The sequence below is a fragment of the Nematolebias whitei genome, chromosome 18 (assembly GCF_014905685.2).
Source record: "Nematolebias whitei isolate Nwh7 chromosome 18, NemWhi1, whole genome shotgun sequence".
In the NCBI taxonomy this organism is placed as follows: domain Eukaryota; kingdom Metazoa; phylum Chordata; class Actinopteri; order Cyprinodontiformes; family Rivulidae; genus Nematolebias; species Nematolebias whitei.
This window is the reverse complement of record NC_056515.1, coordinates 23442169-23464113: the sequence shown is the minus strand read 5'-3', so window position 1 is coordinate 23464113 and position 21945 is coordinate 23442169. Positions and strand designations below refer to the sequence as shown.

Here is a 21945-nt window from a genome sequence, read left to right as displayed (position 1 = left end):
ATGTTTGACCGTGGAAAAATATTAGATTGTCTAATTATCAAATAAAAGCTAACAAAAACCGTGCGCTACGAGAAAACGCTGAACATGAAGGGAAAGACATCCCGAAGTAATAATTTTCCCCCAGACGATGGCAGTGAAGCATCATTGATAAGCACCTAATAAACTCACGAAGAAGAAGATAATCTGAAGCAGCCAATCACGAGCCTGCGCACTGACCAATCAGAAAGCAGGACCAAAGATGGCGGAATCGGAGTTGAGCGTCAGGTAAGAAACACTGTCACAAAGTTAATTTAAGACTTGCACTGTTTAAATAGTTTTAAGTGTGTGTGTCAGTAAGTAAATACGTCTGTATAACATGTATAGCCATTAAGTGAAAATAGTATCAGCGGAACCATTCGACAATTCATTTTAGCTTAGTTAGCACCACGCTCATAGCTTAGCGAGTGCTAGCGGCTAAATTTGAAACGGTTAAGTAGCGCGGCGCCGCATGTCAACAACAGCAAAATCAAGTTTCTGTGGGTTAGTGAGATGATTCGGGTAGAATGATGGATTACCTTGTGCTTGTGTATGTTGAACATATATAATTCGCTAAAATACCCAGAGTAATAGCCATTTGATAAAGAAGCTCACGTCACATATGGAAAACCACGTAAAGTTGTTTAAAAAGTTTCATGCAGATTTACTTTGAACGTTAACCTGAAAACTGAAACCAATTCAATATTTAGCTTGTTAGGTTGTTACAATTAATCAGTATGAACACGATTTTTTATTTTAAAACTAATTTGGTATAGAAGATTACCGTACATGATTAGGACAATACCACATAAGGTTACCTAGTCAAGAGAATGAGATCATGTCTGTCCTGTCTATTTGAAAAGTATTGTGGATTTTCAGTTGCATATCGATTAAAAATCGTGTGGGCTATAGCCTTATGGGCTGTAGGGTTGGCTAAGTGTGGTAAAATATAATAAAGATTGATTTGGAAGTGCCAGGGCCATAAAGGTGAGGGGGAGGGTTTTGACATCAAAGTTGGGTAGTTGAGTTTGAGCTTGTTAAACTTTTTTTTAAGTATGGGAAATAAATGCTCATTGGAAAATATTCAGGAGATGAAAAAGACATTTGAAATCTGTACCAGCCTGTTTCTAGGGCCGTTTAGGAGAAAACCCAGTGTGCAGTCAGTGTAAAAGAAAAGAAGCGGTTTAGGTAGATGTCAAGTGAATTATGATTAAGGTATTGTTGGTGTATTTACCCATGCATATCAAATACTATCTGTGACATGCACCTTATTCCAACTAGACAACTGAAAGAACATTCACTACTTCATTACAATGTGTGACCACTTCAAACTGGATCTTTTAGTTGCTTGCTCGAAAAGCAAATAAGCACAGAGCATCATAAAGTCACCTGTCAGTATGACAAGTATTGATTCTTTAAAGTCAAATTTGCATAAAGGACCTGAACTGTATCATTGTTTTGACATCGATACATTTCTGAAATGCAGTTACTGCTTAAATATTTATTAACATTTCCAACACCAGCCCTACAGAATCTCACAAGGCAAGATCAGTGAACAAGGCCAGGCTAATTCTGGCAGATGTTGATCACCCACTCCATGGTGAGTGCAGGTTGCTTCCATCTGGATGCAGGTATCTATTGCCCATATGTAGGACGAACAGACAGAAAAAGCTCATTTTTCTCTGTAGCGATCAGGCTTCTCAATGAACAGTGATGATTTTTGTACTGTTATTTTAGTGTCTTGTCTAGTATGGATGTTTTACGTGTCACCTGATTGTGAAACAAATTCCCCCTTGGGGATAATAATGATTCTTGAACTTGCACATTTAATTAAGCTCATTCATGAAACAGATGCTGCATGGAAAAAATAGATTTTAAATGTCAGAACAACTTTATATAAAACAATACACTGATTTGAATCTTTTAACCCCTTAAATCCATTACTCACAGCAGGTGATCAGCTAAATGATTTGCTGTGCAAATTATAAATTGTTTTTTGCAATGTACTGTTGACGAACTTCAATTCTTGTGGCTTGTTAGCAAGTATTTTAAAAATGTGATATCTACTGTGTATGCATTTGTTGCCAACAACAATCAAAACTAAATTACGCTGTAGAAGCAACTCACACATGAAAACTTGTTGTAATCCATTTATCAATATATTAAAAAAAGATTTTATTTAATTGATAAGCATTGTTAATCAAGTTCAATTATTTTCCTTTTGTTGCTCAAATAGTTTCTTCAATATATTTACTGTTAATTGTTGTTAGATAATTTTTATTTAACCTTCATTGTTGCACAATTTTAACTTTGCTTTTAAATAGTGATGTTTTATGGAAACTGTTGGGCTGTTGAAGTTTAACATCTTGTTCATAGGGCTGCTGCTTGGATGAAGTCAGATCAGGTCTTTAATATGACCCAGGAGATATTTTTGTTTCCTGCTAAACAAATGAAGATAAATGCATTCTCTATCAGTGGTACCATAACTTGTATAATTTGACCCACAGTAGACAAGTTGCAGAGACTCATGGCTCTGACTATTATTAGTTGAAGTATAGAAACATTGCTAATAAGTGATTTAACAAAGAGCATTGTCAACCAACCACATTATCCATTTCTGATTACTGCTGCTGTTTCATTGTAACAGTTGAGGCTAAATATCCTACTGGCCTTCATTCCTAAAGTAAATTTGTTTTCTCTGGGCTGTTTCAAGACCTACAGTATTTCACAACCCATCATGGTGTCCCAACCCCAGCTTTGAAAAACCAGTGTTCTACCACCTCTGGTAGTAGCCTGGGCAGTCTGAGCTGAGAGTGGTCTCAGATTTTATCCTGGGTGTTTAGTAAATAAAACGGCTCAGAAATTTTTAAATTACCCTGATTTGCTTAAAGTATTATGACTAACAATTTATGATTTTACATTCAACAGAGGGATATATACTTGTACATGTTCAATACCCATACACATACATTCTTAGTACTGCTAATTGTTTTACTGAATTACGCCACTTTCCTTCTCTTAGGAGCTGTCGAGAGTTATGGACCATTCTACTGGGGAGATCTGCACTGAGAGAGACGGTAAATTTGCTTGCTATTATGTATTGATCAGTTATTTTTTATACTTCTGCAGGTCTTAACTTTTTGGCCAAATATGTAAAACAATATGTTTTTACGTTTGATGGTTGCAGGCTCAGATAGAAGGAGAACTTGACAGACACTGGGACAGACTGCATCAAGGACTCAGTTACTACAAGCCACCCAGGTGCAGTTTTGCTTAAGTTTTTATAGATCAGATGCATAATTCTTCCTTATTAAATTGTTTATTGTCTGCATCACCATGTAGCTCATCCTCTGCTGGGAAAGTGAAAGTTAACAAAGATGTTGCACAGCCACTGAAAGACTTCGGTTTGCGGATTAGTAAATTCTTGGTAAGATGATGTTCTACACATCTTGTAGTTTTCAGTTGGTGTTTTTTTTTAATGATTTGGTAATTGAATATCTTGATGATGTTGCAGAATCTGGATGAGCAGCAGAGTGTGCAGCTTTTACAGTGTTATCTACAGGAGGACTACAGAGGAACCCGTGATTCATTAAAGGTTTTTGTCCTCTTCTTGTTTTAGTTCAACCAGAACTAAAGAGCTTAGGTGAAAAATGAAATTGTGAAGATTATGGTTAACTAGAGTCTTCTCAATAGGTTGTTCTGAATGATGAGCGACAGAGCCAGGCACTTCTGCTTAAGGCAAGTACAAAAATCTGCAGTTATAAACTTGCTTAAAGTTTATTCATTTTGACATGATGATTTTGTATTTTCGTTCACAGATTGCAGATTATTACTATGAGGAGCGCATGTGTCTGCTCAGATGTGTTCTCCTCCTGCTGACGTACTTTCAGGATGAGCGACATCCTTATCGGGTGAGTGGCAAATACACGTTTTTCCATTATTGTTTTTTCTTTAATAAAAGATGTGGGCCTTTTTATGTAACTTCATTTGTGTTTGTTTTCTATCAAGGCGGAGTACAGTAACTGTGTCAATAAGTTGGAGAAAGACCTGGTTAGCAACTATCAGTCGCAGTTTGAAAATCTCTTCAAAGCTGAGGCGCCAACATGGGAAACTCACGGCAACCTCATGGTAAAAGAAGATTCAGGTTTGATTATCACTGTTGTAATCCAGCCGGTTTACTCACATTGTCTCCCTTTGTTTTAAAGACGGAGAGGCAAGTTTCACGGTGGTTCCTGCAGTGTTTGAGAGAACAGTCTCTGTTACTGGAGATTATCTTTCTGTACTATGCTTACTTTGAGATGAGCCCGTCCGACCTTCTCAACTTTACCAGAATGTTCAAAGAGCAGGGCTTTGGTTTGCGGCAGACAAACAGACACCTGGTAGACAAGAGCATGGATGCTCTGGTCGACCGAATCGGGCAAGTATCTTTTGTGTTTATGCTCCATATAGTAAAGTTAGTTAGATCCATTTGTTGTATTGTATAGGACAATTTGCTGCTTTTCAAATGAGTTTATTTGTTTTTCAACTATTTTGTGACCGCACTGGTTGAGCTAACCTTTAAAGTATTTGATGCTTAAACTCCACACAGAGACAGTATAAAGTTTAATGGTTGTACTTTTTTGTTTTTGTGTCTCTTTATATATATTTCTACCTAATGTCAGATATTGTGTTACTGTAGCATAAGGAATCCCATGTATTTAAGTTTCATAACATTCTTATTTTAAGTGTCTTTTGTTACAGTGATTTTGGAGTATTGACTTAAAAATTGTATATCTGTTTGAATAAGAGACACATTTGATATAAATATATTAAAAGATCCCACAAACTGCATTTACAGTTGCATCAGAGCTATTGGAAATAAAAACAGAATAGAGTAGAAATTCAAAATGCCCTTGAATGCTAATTTATGTGGATCATATTGAATTTTAAATGCGATCTATCTGCTCAAACACGAGGCCAGTAAAAAAAATGCATTTGATGGGATTGAGAATGGTACTGTAATTGAAATGACAGATTTTCACAGATTGTTCTCTTCAGGATGAAAAAAGTTGCAGATTAAATATAGAAATCATTTTGTAAATGTATTTACGTTTTTCATTGAAACTAGTAAATATAACATTTTACTTTGTATCTCAGGCATGCAATAGACTTTTAACAAATAATTCTATATAAATTAAACTTTTGAGATTTATTTGTTTGTTTTTTTTTAATTGACAGAAACTTGAGCTCTCTTATCCTGATTGAGGGGATGGACATAGACTTCCTGCATAAGTGCGCTCTGGAGGATTGTACAGAACAGCACCAGTTTTCTTCTGTTCCCAACGTCATTAAGGTTTGGCTTGGATCTCTTAACTGCTATAATTTATTTTCAGATTTCATTAATTGTGATTAATGTCAGAGGAGTTTCTGGGGAACTTCTGTGAGGGAATCTAGTTGTTGGGGAAAGACTTCAGCGGGGAGGAGTTACGGCCAGGTACCCCTCCTCCTGTGCCCGTCAGTAGTCTCAAGCCCGTTGTGTCCCACCCTAGCTGTCATATTCACCTGGGCTCCAAGAGGTCGGTGCGGGAATGGGTAAGTTCTGGTAGCTTCCCTAAGGTGAAGGAAGTTTGCTCTGAGTAGGAGCAAGATGGGGTAACTGGGTGAATGGTCCAGCACATTGGGGATGCAGGGGGAAGGGAGGCTGTGGTTAATGTGGTGTAGTGGGGGATCTATGCTGCTGTAGAACTCCCTGACTGTGGGGATCATGTTGCTGGGAGACTGGTCCAATGGAGGTAAGAAACCTCCTCCTACAGCAAAGCCATGGCCAGCCTGGTGGGAGAAGTTAAGAAGCAAAAGTAGAGGTCTGTATTGGAGCCAGCAGGACCAAAGAACCCTCCAACATCTTCCCCGATCACTAGAGACTGGGTAGATGGGAACGCAGGGAGACCAGTTGTTAAATGTGGTCAGTGAAGACGAGGCGGAGACAGACTGTGCACAGCTTGTACCAATCCCCAGGTTGTCCTGGTATTCGAAGGTGCCCAACACTGGACTCCATTCTTAACTTCTCCTTTCCGCTGTTGCTCTCCAAGGAACCCTTCTCTGTTGAGACATCTTCAGGAAGGGCTAGACCTTCACCAAGCTTCTGCAAGCCTGAAGACAGGGCCTGAGGCTGGGCCTGGGACTTGTCTGACTCCATAGTCTCTTCTTGCATGTTACTGTGCTGGACTACAGTCCGGAGCAGCCAAGCACTGCACCCATTGACGGAGCAGGTGCTGCTATGAAGGAAGGGGAGCTGGGAGGATTTGAGGGGTGGTGAGGGTGCTGGGCTTGAAGGTCAGGAGGAATCCTAACAGGGAAAGCAGATTTGTTTCTGCCGCCATCCTTCACCAGAACTCCAAAGCCGACGGTCCACCATCTAGAAAGCCCAGTAAATTTTCAGTCGTCTTGGTTTTCACCGTAAGCCATTTCTCTTCGTCTTCCAGGAGATGGATCAGCTGCTGCTGACTTTCGGTGACATTCCTCATCATGGACCTGTGTTGCTGGCTTGGGTGCTGCTGAGACACACACTCAGACCTGATGAGTCCAGTCCTGTGATCAGGAGGATCGGCAACACGGCGTTGCAGCTCGGGGTCTTCAAGTACCTTTCAACCATGCTGAAAGGCCTCGGAGTCTCAGGCAATAACGTAAGATTAGAAAGATGCACACGAAAGATTCATGCAAATTCAAAATCAACATTTTAATAGATTATGGCATAAAACAATAGTTTCTGTTCAATAATACCTGTCTTTTCAACACATTTGTTAGTTACAGTAAACATTTTAATTCCTCAGTGTTAATAATCATTTTCTACGTTGCAAAGTTATTTATAAAAATTAAATCATGTGTCACGAGTTTAATTAAAATAATTTAAAATGTTTTCAGCATACCCTACATTTAGACCCGTTTTACATGACATTTACACAATTTCTTTACTTACTGAACATTTAATAATTAATGTTTGTACTTACAAGAGTGTGTTTTCTGTTTAAGAATAATTTATATTTGATCTTTATCTTTTCTTTACTATTTTACCAGTGTACAGCAAGCACGGCAAAAATGTGCATTTATGGCCTCCTCTCATTTGTAATCACCTCCTTTGAAGAAGAAAGCCTACAGGTAAAGCTTGATTTTACACTTTTAAATATTTGCATTAGTATTTATAGCCTGTGTTAGTGTTTTTTATTATTATTTATTTAATGCATCTCAGGGTGAAGGTGTGGAAACACAGACCTCTCATTTGATTGATGCTGCCTGTGAAGTTCTCTCTGCTCCCAGTTTGGCTGAAGTCTTTTGGGAAATGGTGAGGGCATAAACACAGAGATGATTCTTGGAGATATAATTGACATGAATGTGTTATTAATTATAAAATCCATTTTAATGTAGAAGCCAAACATGGGACTGGGGATGATCCTGGACAGTGCAGTGGGTATGTTTCCTCATAAGATAGGACCTCTGCTGCAGCTTCTGACTGCACTTGTGTCAAACAAGTCCACTGTTAAAAAGGTAAATTGTGATTGTGCAGAATGTTTAAACCCAGTGCCTTTTAAGTGCACACTTTAATAATATAATTTCATGTTTGGCAGGTGTACAACTTCTTAGATAAGATGTCCTTTTACACACAAGTTTACAAACACAAGCCGAATGACATCATTTCCAAGGATGATGAGACTCTGTGGAGGAGACAAACTCCAAAACTCCTCTACCCTCTGGGTTCGTTTCTCAACGAGTTATTTTTTTAAATACAGAGAAAGTGTTGGTTTCTTTAGTGCCTAGTAAATATTTGTATATCTTTTCATTTTATGTATATAAAGAATTTAATGTTTTCCCCCTGTTTGTTTTGCTTTACAAATCTTCCTTCTGTTCATTCAATCCAACCATCAGGCACAGGGCAGACGAACCTGTGGATGCCACAGGGGGTGCTGGGCCAGGTGATAATCGCGGGTGAACAGGGCTACATGGTGCGCTGGGACTACTCCTACAGCGCCTGGACTCTGTTCACCTGTGAGGTGGAGATGCTGCTTCACGTTGTTTCAACTGCAGGTACGCAAAAAAAAACGGTCAAATGCTCGAGGTTTTATTAAACACTACGCTGCACATTTATTTAGTTATTTATTTTCTCTAAATCATTTTTAGTGTAGCGTTTTGTGTGCCACTAACTATTTACTTTAGCCGGAGTTGTCAGTGTAATGTTAAGTCATAACCTTTCTGGTGATTAAGAAAACTTTGAGTATTAATGTGTTTTAAAACAAGAGCAGTCGTCCAGCGTTAATTGTTGATGATGTGTTCATCTGATAGTTGCTTCTGTGGATGTAAGTTGATAAAAATAAAGATAAAAGGAACATAAAGTTGCAAGGTACACTTTGTTGGAACGTGTAGTCACACAGTAAATAAAATATCTGAATACCGGTCCATTAGTCACAGTCTGGTGCCTTTGTTGACAATATATGTCATCAAAGCTAATTCATAGGTTTTCACTTTCAGGAGATTTGTATAAAAATTTATAAAATTAAGTCTAAATTTTTAAATTTCATCATTGTAGTTTATTTAGGCTTTGATAAAAATCTGTCCTGTGCCCGTTATTAAAAATCCCGTTTGATTAATTAAAATCACACTGTTCTGATTAATAAACTGTTTTGCGTTTGTCTTCTTGTTCTAGACGTTCTAGCTCACTGTGCACGTGTGAAGCCCATCCTGGATCTGATCCATAAGGTCATCAGCGTAGACTGGACTGTGTCCGATTGTTTGTTACCTCTCACATCACGCATCTACATGCTGCTGCAGAGGTAAACACTTTATCAAACTGCATTGTTTGTGTGCTTGTTTATAAAAAGCTTTGATTAATAACCTGGATCTTTGTCTGTCAGGCTAACTTCAGTCATTAACCCTCCAGTGGATGTGATTGCCTCCTGTGTGAACTGTTTGTCTGTACTGGCTGCAAGGATGCCAGTGAAGGTGGGTGCAAGGGGTAATGTAAACAGGAGAAATGAGAGTCTGATCCTAGTTTCACTTCCCTTATTTTTCTTTTTTTATTCTCTTTTTTTCACTCTCAGTTGTGGTCCAGTCTCCAACACACAGGTTTCCTCCCTTTTGCCTCCAGCCCTTTAACTAGCATGTCTCAGTGCATCAGGTAAACAAACAAAAAAATGATTTTGACTTTTCCTGGTACCGTTTTTCTTCGGCCTATAAGGCGCAATAAGCGAAACAAAACAGTCAGATAAGTCAAATTTTATTCAGCTCATTCACAGTAACTCTCAGAATTGTTCAGTTGTACCACATAAAATACAAAACAATACACTCGATACAAAACGATGCACTCGATACAAAACGATACACTCGATACAAGACGATGCACTCTATACAAAACGATGCACTCGATACAAGACGATGCACTCTATACAAAACGATACACTCGATACAAAACCATGCACTCGATACAAAACCATGCACTCGATACAAAACCATGCACTCGATACAAAACCATGCACTCGATACAAAACCATGCACTCGATACAAAACTATACAAATTTTTGAGTGCCGTGTACCACTTCAACTCGCTTCAAGGTCAGTAAGCACAACCAAAGTTAATACATAACCCTACATACATATCTGGATTATAAGGCTCACTGTTGATTTTTGAGAAAATCAGATTTTAAGTGCAACTTATAGTCCGAAAAATACGGTAAATATCAAACTGTGATTTATGAGAAGTCAAAGCTCGTTTTTTTCCTTAGTGCTGAGGGGATGAAGGCAGGAAACTATGGTAACTTGTTGGTCCAGATTGAGCAGCCCAGGGGCGAGTATGCAGTGACGATTGCCTTCCTTCGTCTCATTACAACTCTGGTTAAGGTAGCAACAGTTTTAAAAGACACAATCTTCTAATCTGAAGTCCTGTTGTGTAAAAGGTGGCATATCTTCTAATCTGAAGTCCTGTTGTATAAAAGGTGGCATTCATGTTATCTGCATTTCAGGGTCAGCTTGGCAGCACCCAAAACAAAGGTCTGATCCCCGGTGTGCTGCTGGTGTTAAAGGAGATGCTGCCCACATACCATAAGTGGCGCTACAACACCTATGGAGTCAGAGAGAGAATAGGTAGATTATTATTATTATTTTTTTTTACTATTTTTCCACATCATTAGGAAAAAAAAACTAACAGCTGGCTTCATTGCTGCAGGTTGTCTGATTTTGGAGTTGATTCATGCCATTCTCAATCTGAGTCCAGAAGCAGAGGACCATGGAAGGTATTGTTGCAAAAATGTTATTTGTTTGTGTAATTTTCTGTAACATATACAGTAAGGCTTGTTTTTACTTCTTTGTTAACAAGATGAACGATTGTCAACATTTCTTATTTTATGTTTTGACAAAGGTACTGTGATAAAAGTTTCACTGAATAAAATATGATTCGGACCTAATAGATATTTGGTTGTGAATTGACTGTTTTCTTTCTCGGTGCAGCACTCCCACCCTGCAGTCTCTTTGCATCTACAGTCTGGCAAACACTGAAGCTGGACAAGCTGTCGTCAACATCATGGCAGTCGGAGTGGACACCATAGACCTAGTCCTCGCTGCACAGCCGAGCAGGTGAACAGTCAGTGATGCGTGCATGCTAGTTTTAATTTACCAGTATAGTGTTTACAGCTGTATGGGTTCTTGTAAATTCAGCAGTCTTATTTTTCTGTTCGTTCTTCCCGACACTGTCCAGCTGTGGCTCTGAGGGTCCTGGTCAGGTCATGATCCAGACAGTCAAACTGGCCTTTTCCGTCACGAACAACGTTATTCGTCTGAAGCCACCATCTGATGCGGTGTCACCCCTAGAGCAGGCGCTGACACAGCACGGCGGTCACGGCAATAACCTCATAGTTGTCTTGGCCAAATATATTTACCACAAACATGACCCTGCACTACCTCGTCTTGCAATCCAGCTCCTCAAAAGGCTTGCCACTGTAAGAATCTCACTGCAGTGCATTGATGTGGTACCTGGTGGGCTTGAAGTGTTGCTAAATGTTGCTGTTAAACTGCAGGTGGCTCCGATGTCGGTGTACGCCTGCCTTGGCAGTGATGCAGCAGCCATCAGGGATGCATTCCTTACTCGGCTGCAGAGTAAGACAGAAGATATGAGGATCAAAGTGATGATCTTGGAGTTCCTCACTGTTGCTGTGGAAACCCAGCCAGGCCTCATTGAGCTCTTCCTCAATTTGGAAGTGAAAGATGGAAGCGAAGGGTCAAAGGTACGAAATTCACGAAACGTGTTTTTTATTTTATTATTGCTGCATCTGGTTTAACGTATTTGGTTCTAACTCATAGGAGTTCCTGCTGGGTGAGTGGAGCTGTCTCCACGTGGTGTTGGATCTGATTGACTCCAAACAGCAGGGGAAGTACTGGTGCCCCCCACTTCTTCACAGAGCAGCCCTGGCCTTCCTCCTGGCCCTGTGGCAGGATCGCAGAGATAGTGCCATCTCAGTTCTGCGCACCAAGTGAGTGTTTTCTTTGAACAACAACCTGAAAATGCATCCAGATTTATGCTGAGGGAAACTGCTTTTTTTTTTTTTTTTTTTTTTTCTGCAGGGAAAAATTTTGGGAAAATTTATCAACACCTCTTTTTGGAACCCTTATCCCTCCTTCAGACACCACAGAGGTATTGATTCATTGATTTTCATTTTCAGCTACAACTTTCACTTTAGTAAACAGATCTATTAACTCAGAGTTGCCATTTGTCCTCAGCCCTGCGTCCTGGAGGCCTGTGCATTCGTCATGAAAATTATTGGCCTGGAGATTTACTATGTTGTCAGGTAGATTTACAGCCCACATTTGTGTTTTTGACTAGAAATACACAGATCTTGTACTGATATTTCCTCTGTGTGGGTTGCTGCAGCGGTTCTCTGGAGCAGTCTCTGAAAGATGGGCTTCAAAAGTTTTCTAACGCACGGCGCTATGAGTACTGGTCCCAGTATGTCAAGTCGCTGGTGTGTCATGTGGCGGAGTCCGAGGAGGAGGGCATCTGCTACTTCTCAGAGACACAGATGTTGATCTCTGCATGGCGGATGCTGCTGATACTCTCCACCAGCCACGTATGTCACAGTTAATTCAGCAGTTTAGACATTTTGTGGATGCAGGATATCCTTTTGTTTACTTCCTAAAAATATTTGAACCAGTTTCCAGCTCTGTTCATAAAACTAAACCAAGCTTTCATCACCTTTGAAGTTCTTTTTTTTTTTTTTTTGCCGTTTGTACATTATGCAGTCAATAAAACTGCAAATATTGATTGTAATTTGAATTTTGGGACAAATTTAGATGAACATAATATTAAATTTTTCACATTTACGAGCTTGTGTTAGAGTTTATTTGACAAATGTCATACTAAGAAATATACTGAGCAAATATGAACTTTGTTTTAATCTGATACTGATCTCAGGCCGATGTGATGCACCTGACTGACGACTCCACCAAGATGAAACTTTTTATGGATGTCCTGGATGGGACTAAAGCAGTTGTAAGTTATTAAATTAAACGCACCATGTAATTTATGGCTTCTTATGCTTTTTAAATTAAATTTTTTAATGTGTTATCGTTTCTACTACTCCCCACCTCGTCTTTTTTAGCTGACCACACCGACGTCTGTGCCTTGTCTCCGTCTCGGATCCATGATGGCTACGCTGCTGCTCATCCTGCTCAAACAGTGGAAAAGGTCTGTGTTATGCTTTCGATCGGGAAGCATCATTTTTCTCGTCGAGTCTTGTTCTCTGATGGACCGTCCTGTCTGCAGTGTTGTAGTGGCAGCTCCTCTCTCCCTCATCCTGGAAAGTGTCTTACAAGCTGACCAGCAGATGATGGAGAAGACCAAAGCCAAAATCTTCTCTGCACTCATTTCTGTGCTGCAAATTCAGGGACTCAATGGTAGGAAACATGAATTTATTTCATTTTTTTCTTCATGTTTGAAACAAACGCTTCAGTGATTGATTTGACTTTTGGATTGTAAACTAGGTGGAGATATTTCCCAGCTGCCCCAGCTGTTGCTGTCCGTGTGTGAGACGGTTAAAGAGGAGGCGCTGGCTCTCATCGACAGCACTCGTCACATGAGACAGATGGAAGACACGGTGGAGAACGAGGACAGCATGGAGACAGATTCTCCTCGGGGTCTACATAAGGACCAGAGAGACGGGGTAAGCAAAGCAAGGAGGCAGTGATGAGCAGATTTTATTCAAAATATTTCTTTTGTCTAGAAATGTAAGATTGCTTCAAATTCCTATTTTCAAAGTTTAATTCTAGTATTTTAAATATTTCTAAATACCAACATTAGTTTTTTATTGTAAATTATCAACAATAAAGAGGAAAATATTTAATTGATATCTTCTATTTTTGTCTTTAATTTAAAATTTGACTAATTACTCAAAACATCTGTAAAACCTAATCAAAATAAACTTGTGACATAGCCTGAGGAGTGCCCATAGCTTCACGTTCAGTTCATTCTAAATTACCTTCCCACCACTTGTTCTTTTTATTATCAGGTGTGTGTTTTAGCGCTCCACTTAGCCAAGGAGCTGTGTCGCTCCGATGAGGATGGTGAGCACTGGGTGTCGGTGATGAGGAAGGTTCCAGTCTTGCCCTCGGTGCTGAGCGCGGTGGAGCTCAGCCTTCGTTCCAAACAAAACCTTTATTTCACCGAGGCTGCTCTTCATCTGCTGCTCACACTAGCTCGAACTCCACAGGTAAAAACAAACAAGTCTTCCTTCACGATTTAATTAAATCTTTTTTTTTAATCTATATGAATCAAATATTTTACTCGTCTTTGTTCTTTCAGGGGGCAGCAGCTGTTGCTGGAGCTGGAGTCATCCAAGCTATCTGCCTCCCTCTTCTGAGTGTGTATGAGGTCTCGTCAAATGGTGCATCACAGGTAAAATAAACAGTATTGTTGCGGTTACTTTGTATTTTCTGTGTTTGATGTAGCAGCTGTGACTTTATTCATGCATACGCTGCATTAATATGATTGAACAAAAGTGTATTCATGTCGTCGAGCAGAGTTTCTCTCGGAAGTCCCAGGACTCCGCCTGCTGGCCGGGTGTGTATCGCCTCTGCATGTCTTTAATGGAGAGTCTTCTCAAGACTCTGCGTTACAACTTCATCGACGAAGCCCTGGACTTCGTCGGAGTTCATCAGGAACGTATATTGCAGGTATTACTGCAAACACAAAAAGGGTGCTGTGACGGAAAATACCACTGCTTTTGAATTTGGTTTTTCGTAAGACTCCTGTTAGGCAAATTAATTCAAACAGAATTTTTCTCTCTTAAAATTATCTTTACTGCATTTCCTACCGTACACGTCGCACCGTCCTATAAGTCGCATCAGTCCAAATATGTCTAAAGTGTAAAAATCCATAAATACGTCGTTTTGCCGTATAAGTCGCATTTGTTCCACGTTACCGCTAACGACCTGGAAACGTGGGCCGGTGTTGTGTCAAAAATCGACTGGCTGCCAAATGGCGGCTGCGGGAGCGTGCACGGGAGAACTTTAACAAGAATTTAACAAGATTAACACTTAAAAACAATTATTTGTTTGGTCGACATTATAGTAAAGGTGTGTCTCAGTCTAACTTTTACTTAATAAATGCACTTCGATGGTCAAATCAGCTGCATTACACCGGGGCGGCGCAGCGAAATGAATCTGATTTGACTGTTGCTTAAAGCGAGCAGAACGAAGATGGCAGGCTATGGCAAGCCGATTGTGTCATTAATAGACACTTTTTCCTACTACGACACAACGGCATGCCATACTTCTCAAGTGCCATCTAGCAGCTTAAAATGGTAGTGTTCAATATTTTCAGTCAGAATGAATGAAAACGGTCAGATCTCAGCCAAAAATTGGTTTGTAAATATGGGAAAAATCCATAAATATGTCGCTCCGGTGTATACGTCGCTGGACATGTAAATTATGCAAAAAAAAACCCGCAAATTAAAGGGCAAACAATATGGTGCTTGAAACGATAACCTCCAATTAAAATTCACTGTACAGTAAAAAAATATATATATTTTTTTCAGTGATTTCAAACCCATTAGATCTTATAGTTCTAATCCATATATTTGCAATGTATTTTTTAAACTTTTTATTTGTTAATTTACTCTCAGTTCAAGTCCATGGTTTTGTACAACCCAGAAATATTGTGACCAGTGGAAAAACAAACTCAAAGTGTATCTTTCCCCTCTGCTCAGTGTCTGAACGCGGTTCGAACAGTGCAGAGCCTGGCCTGTCTGGACGAGGCGGATCACACAGTTGGATTCCTTCTGCAGCTCTCCAGCTTCTGTAAGGAGTGGCAGTTTCACCTGCCTAATCTGCTCAGAGATGTGCAGGTAAGTCTGAAAGGAAACGCCGTTATCAAAAGAAACAAAGCTGCGGTTTAGTTTTCTTATGCGCGTTTCCTCACCTTTGCTGTGCAGGTAAACCTGTGTTACCTGTGCCAGACCTGCACATACCTGCTCCACAGTAAAAAGATGCTCCATCATTATCTACAGGTCAGACATCTTGATTAAAAAAAAACAACTCCTGATGCTTATAAATACTGTAGCATCATAACTGTTTGTTTTAAGGTGAAGAATGGTGAGGCGCTGCCCCCTGGTCCTCTACCTAGGGCACAGCGGCCTCCTCAGGACCTGACTAAAGATGCAGCAGGAGTGGGGGAAAGAGAAGAGGCCGAGCAGAAGGCCCTGCTGACCGTACAGTGCAGCCTTCTAAAGATCCTCAGTAAAACTCTGGCCACTCTGCAGCACTTCACTCCAGACTGCTGCCAGATACTCCTGGACCAGGTCAGACTGCTCAGATCACACCTCTTCTTGTCATGTTGGTTATTATGCAAAGTTTTTAACACAGGAACAAACGAGTAAAATACTGATTGTGTTTGTGTGTCAGTGTATGGACCTGACTGAGTACAGGACCCTGTTTGTGCTCAGCTTCACAACCCCTGCTTTTGACCCTGATGTAGCCCCATCATTTGGGACCCTGCTGGCCACCATTAATGTGGCTCTGAGCATGCTGAGCGAGGTAAAGCTTAAATATAAAAATATATAATTCCTACAGTAGATTTAGGATTGCTTAATGGTGTTTATTTACAGATAGAGAAGAAGAAGGAGCCAGCGTCTGTGAGCATAACTTCCCTGGCTTCATCAGAGGAGATCCAGGCTCTAAAGTGAGTAAATCCTGACACCTTCACTGGACTTTGATCACTTTATTTTAAAGGAAAACGTTTGAATGAATGTTGACTTTGATTTTCTCTTTTTCAGGTCATTGCTGATGTTCACCATGGAGAACTGCTTCTACGTGCTGATCTCTCAGGCTGTTCGATGTCTCAAAGATTCCTCCTTCCTCCCTCGAGACAAACAGAGGCTGAAGCAGGAGCTCAGCTCTGAGCTGGTGAGATCTCTAATCCACTCATTTGAGCTGATGAAGCTCGTAAAGAGAGAGTCTGGTCAATGTTTTGACAGCGCAGCCAACAGGTGTAACAAACGAGCAGTAATACGTCTAGCTTTCTAACACAGAACTCCACTCATCCTGAAACCAAGTAAAACAGCAACAATACCTAATAAAATACTGAGTGAAAGTGCTATGTGTTGTCATCATTGTTTCTATACAATGATGAAATTAGTTCTCTGCATTTAACCCATCACACCTGAGATACACCCAGGTGGAGCAGTGGGCAGCTACGTAAGCTTCCGGGGAGCAATTATGGATTGGGTGTCTTGCTCAAGTCCCAAGTCTGCTGCTCTACCACTGCACCACAGCCGTCCCACTTAAGATGACATTGCTTTTGTTGTAGGGAATAATAAGAATTTTAGTACAATAAATTAGATGTGCCCAAGTTCCATTTATTCAGATTTACGTTAGAAATAAATCAGAGCTACTTAAAAGTGAATTACAATAGTCCCTCATTTATAACCCTTCCCACGCTCTTGCAATATTCTAAGCAATGTTTCTAAACGCACTGAGCACAGAATGTCATGATTTCAGCTCTCTGCCTCCTCCGCTCTTTGCCACCTGCAAGCACACTTGGCCACGCCCACTTCTCCGCTCTGCACGGAGAACAGCTGATCGGCTGCAGCAGGAAGTTTATCCTGCAGTGTGGGCTGCACAAAGGTGCAGGAGGAAGATTGTTCTGCAGCTCTCGGCTGCACAAATGTTCAGCAGGTGCTAAATAATTTCAAATAATTTATTTCAAATAAAAACTCCATGCCCATCGTGCGGCTCATCCATCAGCCAGTTGTGTGTCATGTCCAATCTTATCTTGAAAAACCGCGATAGAGTAAGTCCACGATAAACAAACTGCGAAGTAGCGAGAAACTATTGTATAAATCTTTTGTCACTATTTATCTTGCCAGGTGTGCTGCAGTATTTGGAGTATTATAAAAAAGAAAGTAAAGTTGTTTCAGCTGTAAATTGTTTAGTTTATTTGTGAGAGTCTGATCAACACAAAACAAGATGTTCATCTTATGATTATTTAAAACAGAATATTAAAGTTGTGCTAATCTCGTTTCATCTAGACTAAGAAAATATTACATTTATAATAAAGTGTTAGTGAGTGTTACTTTTTTTTTATGCAACCCTGTGTATAGAAATTGTGGAGCAGTATTTCAAAGAGACGATAAATTTTAAATCATCTTCATGTTTTCCTTTGTAGAGTACTCTCCTTTCCAGCCTGTGCCGTCACTTACGCAGGGGGTCGCCATTATCTCCAGCCAGTGGCCTCCCCTCCATTCAGTCCAAACCCTCCGCATCCGGGTCAAAGGCGAGCCACGAGGGCCAGGAGCCCATCATCCAGCTCGTCCAGGCCTTCGTCAGACTTGTGCAAAGATAAATGTGGGTTCCCAAACCCCCACGTCATAAAAATATCAACTTTTTACTTTTAAAATCTTCTCCTGTAAACAAAACAACTTGCATTTCATACCTGTAGATTACACACACACATACGTTTGACTTTGAGTGTTTATTCTAGTATTAGTAGTATATTGTAAAACGTTAATGGGTGTCAAAAAATTGAACACTTGATTCTAATTTTGTAAAAACTAAATTGAAACGGAACCAACGTGTTTAAAACATTCTTAAGAAGCTGCCTGACAGGTTTACTATCGACGAAGAGCTGAGACCACAGATTTCAGTGCTGGTCTTCATCAGTCACTGACTGTGGTCCACTGTTTCAGACCTAGTTTTATAGGTTACCATGACAACCAGAAAGATTTCAAGTGCTCCTTAAGTATAAACTTTGAACAACTGATAAGGTTGATGTTGTAAAGCTGTTACTCTTTTCCTTTTCTCCTCCAAGTCTTGACCTGAATTATTTTTGATTTTGTTATTCAGTTCACATTCTGAAGTGATGGCCAAGATTTGTACTTTAGGATAAATTTTATGCTAATAAAAGGGACTTTTGTATCAGTCAAGGTTGTTTTTCTTTTAATAAAAAATGCTGCAGACTGCTGGATTGACCATGTGTCTTTACTGCATTTGAACATAATTCTTCACATTAGCTCTAAACCATCTTATACAAAGGGTGAAAACTAGTTAAAAACTTGTAATAAAATACATTTTCATATTCTTATATGCAGTTTATAAAAGAATAGAGGAAAATATTTAAATTGCATGGATTTCTATTTACAAAAGTATTTTTCATTCAAAATAAACTTTTTTTTACAACTGTAGTACCAAAACTAAATTAAAGGCAGTTGATGTGCAATTAGGTTACAAAAGGCTTTGTTTTTTAGGACAAAGTGACAATTTTACAGCAGGGCAGGAACATGTTTAAGAAGCAACATTAATACAGGCAGGACTGGGTGTTAAACCTGAAGGTTTAGTAGCAGCAATGCAAAGATGCATCGCTGTGAAGATCTGACGATTCTTCCTTCAGTTTGTAGAAATGGAGAAACTTGTCTACTCGGGCTGCGTGAACTTCATGTCCATTAATGGCCATTGACCGGGACCTCCTGAAAAACAGGTGGACGGTGGGTCGTAACACTGGATATAAAGATTACTGCACAACTTTGAGCACAAACACAGGATAACAGACCACAAAAAATATGCATGCATGTGGCATGTTTCAGAAAAGATTTGACATTTGGATCAATGTACTCTAACCTTGCTGAGAATAAGATAATTGTTAGGTAAAGTGAAGCACTAAATCCACCTGCTGCCATTTTCAAAGCTGACCAGTCAAATATATTAGCTTTATCATTACTATTATTAGCTTTATACTGCAAAAGTTGAGAAAAAAGAATAAGTTGTCCTCCTGCAGCTGATGCATATCTGATATTTTCACTGAATCTTGTTATTACCAGACTTCAGCGCTGTTAGGTAACCAACAGGAAAATAAATATTCCACTTTAGGCCAAAGTTGAATATTTATGCATTATGCAAGCTTGCATAATGAAAAAGTTTCACATTTGACACTTTTTGTGAAGAAAGTAACTTTTTTTTTTTTTTTTGCTTACCCTAAAATGTAGCTTACAGAGGAGAAATTGGCAAACGAGCATAGTTGGAAAAATGTCTTTTTTTTTTTGTGTGTGAAAATGTTTCTTCATGCATCACAAATCAGATCTTTACTAAATCCAGTTTAAATTGTCTGAATTGGGCCCCATTCAGACCTGGACTATCATGTTCTGGATGATCAGATCACATGTAAACAGTTCTGAATACAGATGTGAAATCCTTCAGGATGAATTTAAACGGATGGAGTTAAAAATGTGGAACACTCATTTTGTTCTGTAACAAAAAGTGAAGGAGGACTCCTTACAACTGATTTCACACTAGAAGCAGGCATTGCCTTGATAAAAACTAAAAAAATATGATATCAATCTAAAATTAACAGCTTTTGGGGCGATATGCTGATTTTCTTTATGATTTTCTAGGAAGTGAAGCCTGAACAGAGCACAAAACACTTCACCTTATAAGAATCTGAGCGCTCCAGTGTTATGCAACGAGTTTGTTCGTGTTCAGTGATGTGTGGAAAACAGCTCAGCCTGCCAGTGAACAATCATAAGGTTGAACACTTCTTAATGTTTTTGTCTCTGCTGAGTTTTTAGTGATTACAGAATTCTGTAAAGTCATAAATTATGTTCCTTTGGTTCTTTCATACTGCATCTGCAACACTACATACATAAGCTCGGTATGAAATCTATGGACAGATCTTTACACATCTCAATAGAGATTTCTTTGCACTTAGAACTGAGATCATTCAGGATGGTTTAGTGTCAGGTCTGAACAGGGCCTTAGAGACAATAGTACTGGTACTTTCCTGGATTTTGCCCAAAAAAGGTTTAGAGCTGTATCTCTATGTTTCCACTTCATGTAAGAGCTCAGGAAACTCATGCATCCTCCCACACTAACCTTCGCCTGGTCCTCCAGACAGGCCTTTCAGACCAAAGAGGCTATAATAATTTGTCTATTTTTTTAAATAAAAAAGAGGAACATAAGAAAAAAGAACGATTTACTGAAGGATAATTTACTACTGTGGATAAGAACATTACTGTGCCATCTTACAGGTGAGTCACATCTCTGGGTAGACTTACCTCTAAATTCCCCCTGGCTTTCTTCAACACTCCATGGGTTAAAGACACTGCATAGCGGGAAAAATAAACCATTATTTTCCTTAAAGGTACAATATATTAAGTCAAATCAGTTAATATTGACTGTTTATGTAATAAACAAATTGTAACAATATAAAGCAGATGAGATTCTCCTTTTGAGAAACTAAACAGAGAAAGAACTTTCGCTTTAAATCTACAATTAAAACAAACTAGAAGTGGAGGAATTTCATCGTACACTGGTCAATGATGACTTTCTCCATTCCCTCTTTGAGCTGGTTGGTGGTACGCAGACGTTTAACAGCTCCGCTCAGCATCCTCTCCTGCTGCGACAGCCTGTTCTTCAGTCTGGTTATCTCGTTTTTCAGCAGCTCATCCTGATTTAGAGGTAAACAGAAAAGGTTCGGGTCTTTAAGCACTTGATTAGTGATGGTATTCACAATTTGTGGTTGAGTTTTTGTGCCTACCTGCTGGTTGTTGCTGCCGCCTCCCTCTGTGTAACCAGCTGGCAGAGAGATTCTCCACAGCAGTTTGAGCAGTCGGCCAGCCTCCTCTAACACTTGCTGCATGGTGTTTGAGCTGCTGGATAAACTTTTCAGATGTTGCCTTTCTATTACCTATAAAAATGTACACGATGTTGTTTGTTGAAGCTCATTAATTAGTGCAGCTTTAAGCACGAGGATGTTGTTGGTACCTTGTCATCAGAGCTCTGCTGTCTGAAAATGTGCAGACACTCCTGCAGCTGAGTGTCCATGCTGTGCGACAGTTTACGACCGTCTGAGATCTGCTTGCGGAGGGCGTTGTAGTCTTCAATCAGACCCAGAATGTGGCGTCCGTTGCGATTGGCCCACATCCGGTGACCAGGGACGAGCCGAGAGGGAGCAGCAGAGATGCTGTCACCAGAGCTGCTGCAGACTGAACCATCCACCTCTGACCGAGTGTAGTGCTCCACATCTGAGAAGATTCAAGCACGTCAAGATGTTTTCACATAGGTGTACAATAAAATAAAGAGGCGTCATATCAATGCTGAGCAGGTTGACTCACCGTGGAGGACACTTGTGTGTTCATGGTGACTCTGGAATGAGTGACGTAGAGGATCACAGGCTTCACGGCCAGGTGACCTGCCCCCTTCATCTGGAACAAATGTAAAAATCAGCACAGAGGCTTGTGCATTAAAGATCACGAGCACACATGGCTGTGCCTTGAGTTCACCTGGAGAGGACAGCAGGTAGTTGATGTTGATAGTCTCAGAACGGTTGGGTCCTCGGAGCAGCTGCTCCTCCAGTTTTTGTCGCAGAGCTGTGTTGGTCTGGATGCTCCTCTCCAGCTGCAGCCTCAGATGTTTGATCTCTGACAGAAGCTC

The 21945-nt window shown here is 40.0% G+C and overlaps 2 protein-coding genes across 2 annotated transcripts in view; one reads left to right on the top strand and one right to left on the bottom strand.

Moving 5' to 3' along the window:
- Positions 1 to 216: 216 nt before the first annotated feature.
- Positions 217 to 18240, top strand: nup188 (nucleoporin 188). The gene is made up of 43 exons (XM_037691750.1): positions 217 to 264; positions 3038 to 3092; positions 3203 to 3276; positions 3358 to 3442; positions 3530 to 3610; positions 3709 to 3753; positions 3834 to 3926; positions 4024 to 4143; positions 4221 to 4432; positions 5233 to 5347; positions 6477 to 6677; positions 7069 to 7149; positions 7241 to 7333; positions 7417 to 7536; positions 7617 to 7743; positions 7915 to 8073; positions 8690 to 8816; positions 8898 to 8985; positions 9084 to 9160; positions 9765 to 9879; positions 10002 to 10122; positions 10205 to 10271; positions 10486 to 10611; positions 10733 to 10973; positions 11052 to 11258; positions 11335 to 11504; positions 11596 to 11665; positions 11752 to 11819; positions 11903 to 12098; positions 12443 to 12520; positions 12630 to 12715; positions 12794 to 12924; positions 13012 to 13190; positions 13536 to 13736; positions 13829 to 13921; positions 14047 to 14199; positions 15234 to 15371; positions 15459 to 15533; positions 15609 to 15824; positions 15928 to 16059; positions 16131 to 16204; positions 16299 to 16428; positions 17690 to 18240. The coding sequence occupies exons 1-43, from the start codon at positions 239 to 241 to the stop codon at positions 17864 to 17866; spliced, it is 5223 nt and encodes a 1740-aa protein (XP_037547678.1). The 5' UTR covers positions 217 to 238; the 3' UTR covers positions 17867 to 18240.
- Positions 18241 to 18793: 553 nt separating this feature from the next.
- The window catches only part of cdk5rap2 (CDK5 regulatory subunit associated protein 2), a 117065-nt gene continuing 113913 nt past the window's right edge, over positions 18794 to 21945 (bottom strand). The window contains exons 43-50 of the mRNA XM_037691749.1: positions 21795 to 21942; positions 21627 to 21716; positions 21277 to 21545; positions 21050 to 21199; positions 20821 to 20959; positions 20568 to 20614; positions 20386 to 20440; positions 18794 to 18986 (exon numbers count right to left, since the gene is read on the bottom strand). Of these exons, the coding sequence (XP_037547677.1) occupies positions 18934 to 18986; positions 20386 to 20440; positions 20568 to 20614; positions 20821 to 20959; positions 21050 to 21199; positions 21277 to 21545; positions 21627 to 21716; positions 21795 to 21942 (951 nt within the window). The 3' untranslated portion in view covers positions 18794 to 18933. The remainder of the gene's footprint in view (positions 18987 to 20385; positions 20441 to 20567; positions 20615 to 20820; positions 20960 to 21049; positions 21200 to 21276; positions 21546 to 21626; positions 21717 to 21794; positions 21943 to 21945) is intronic.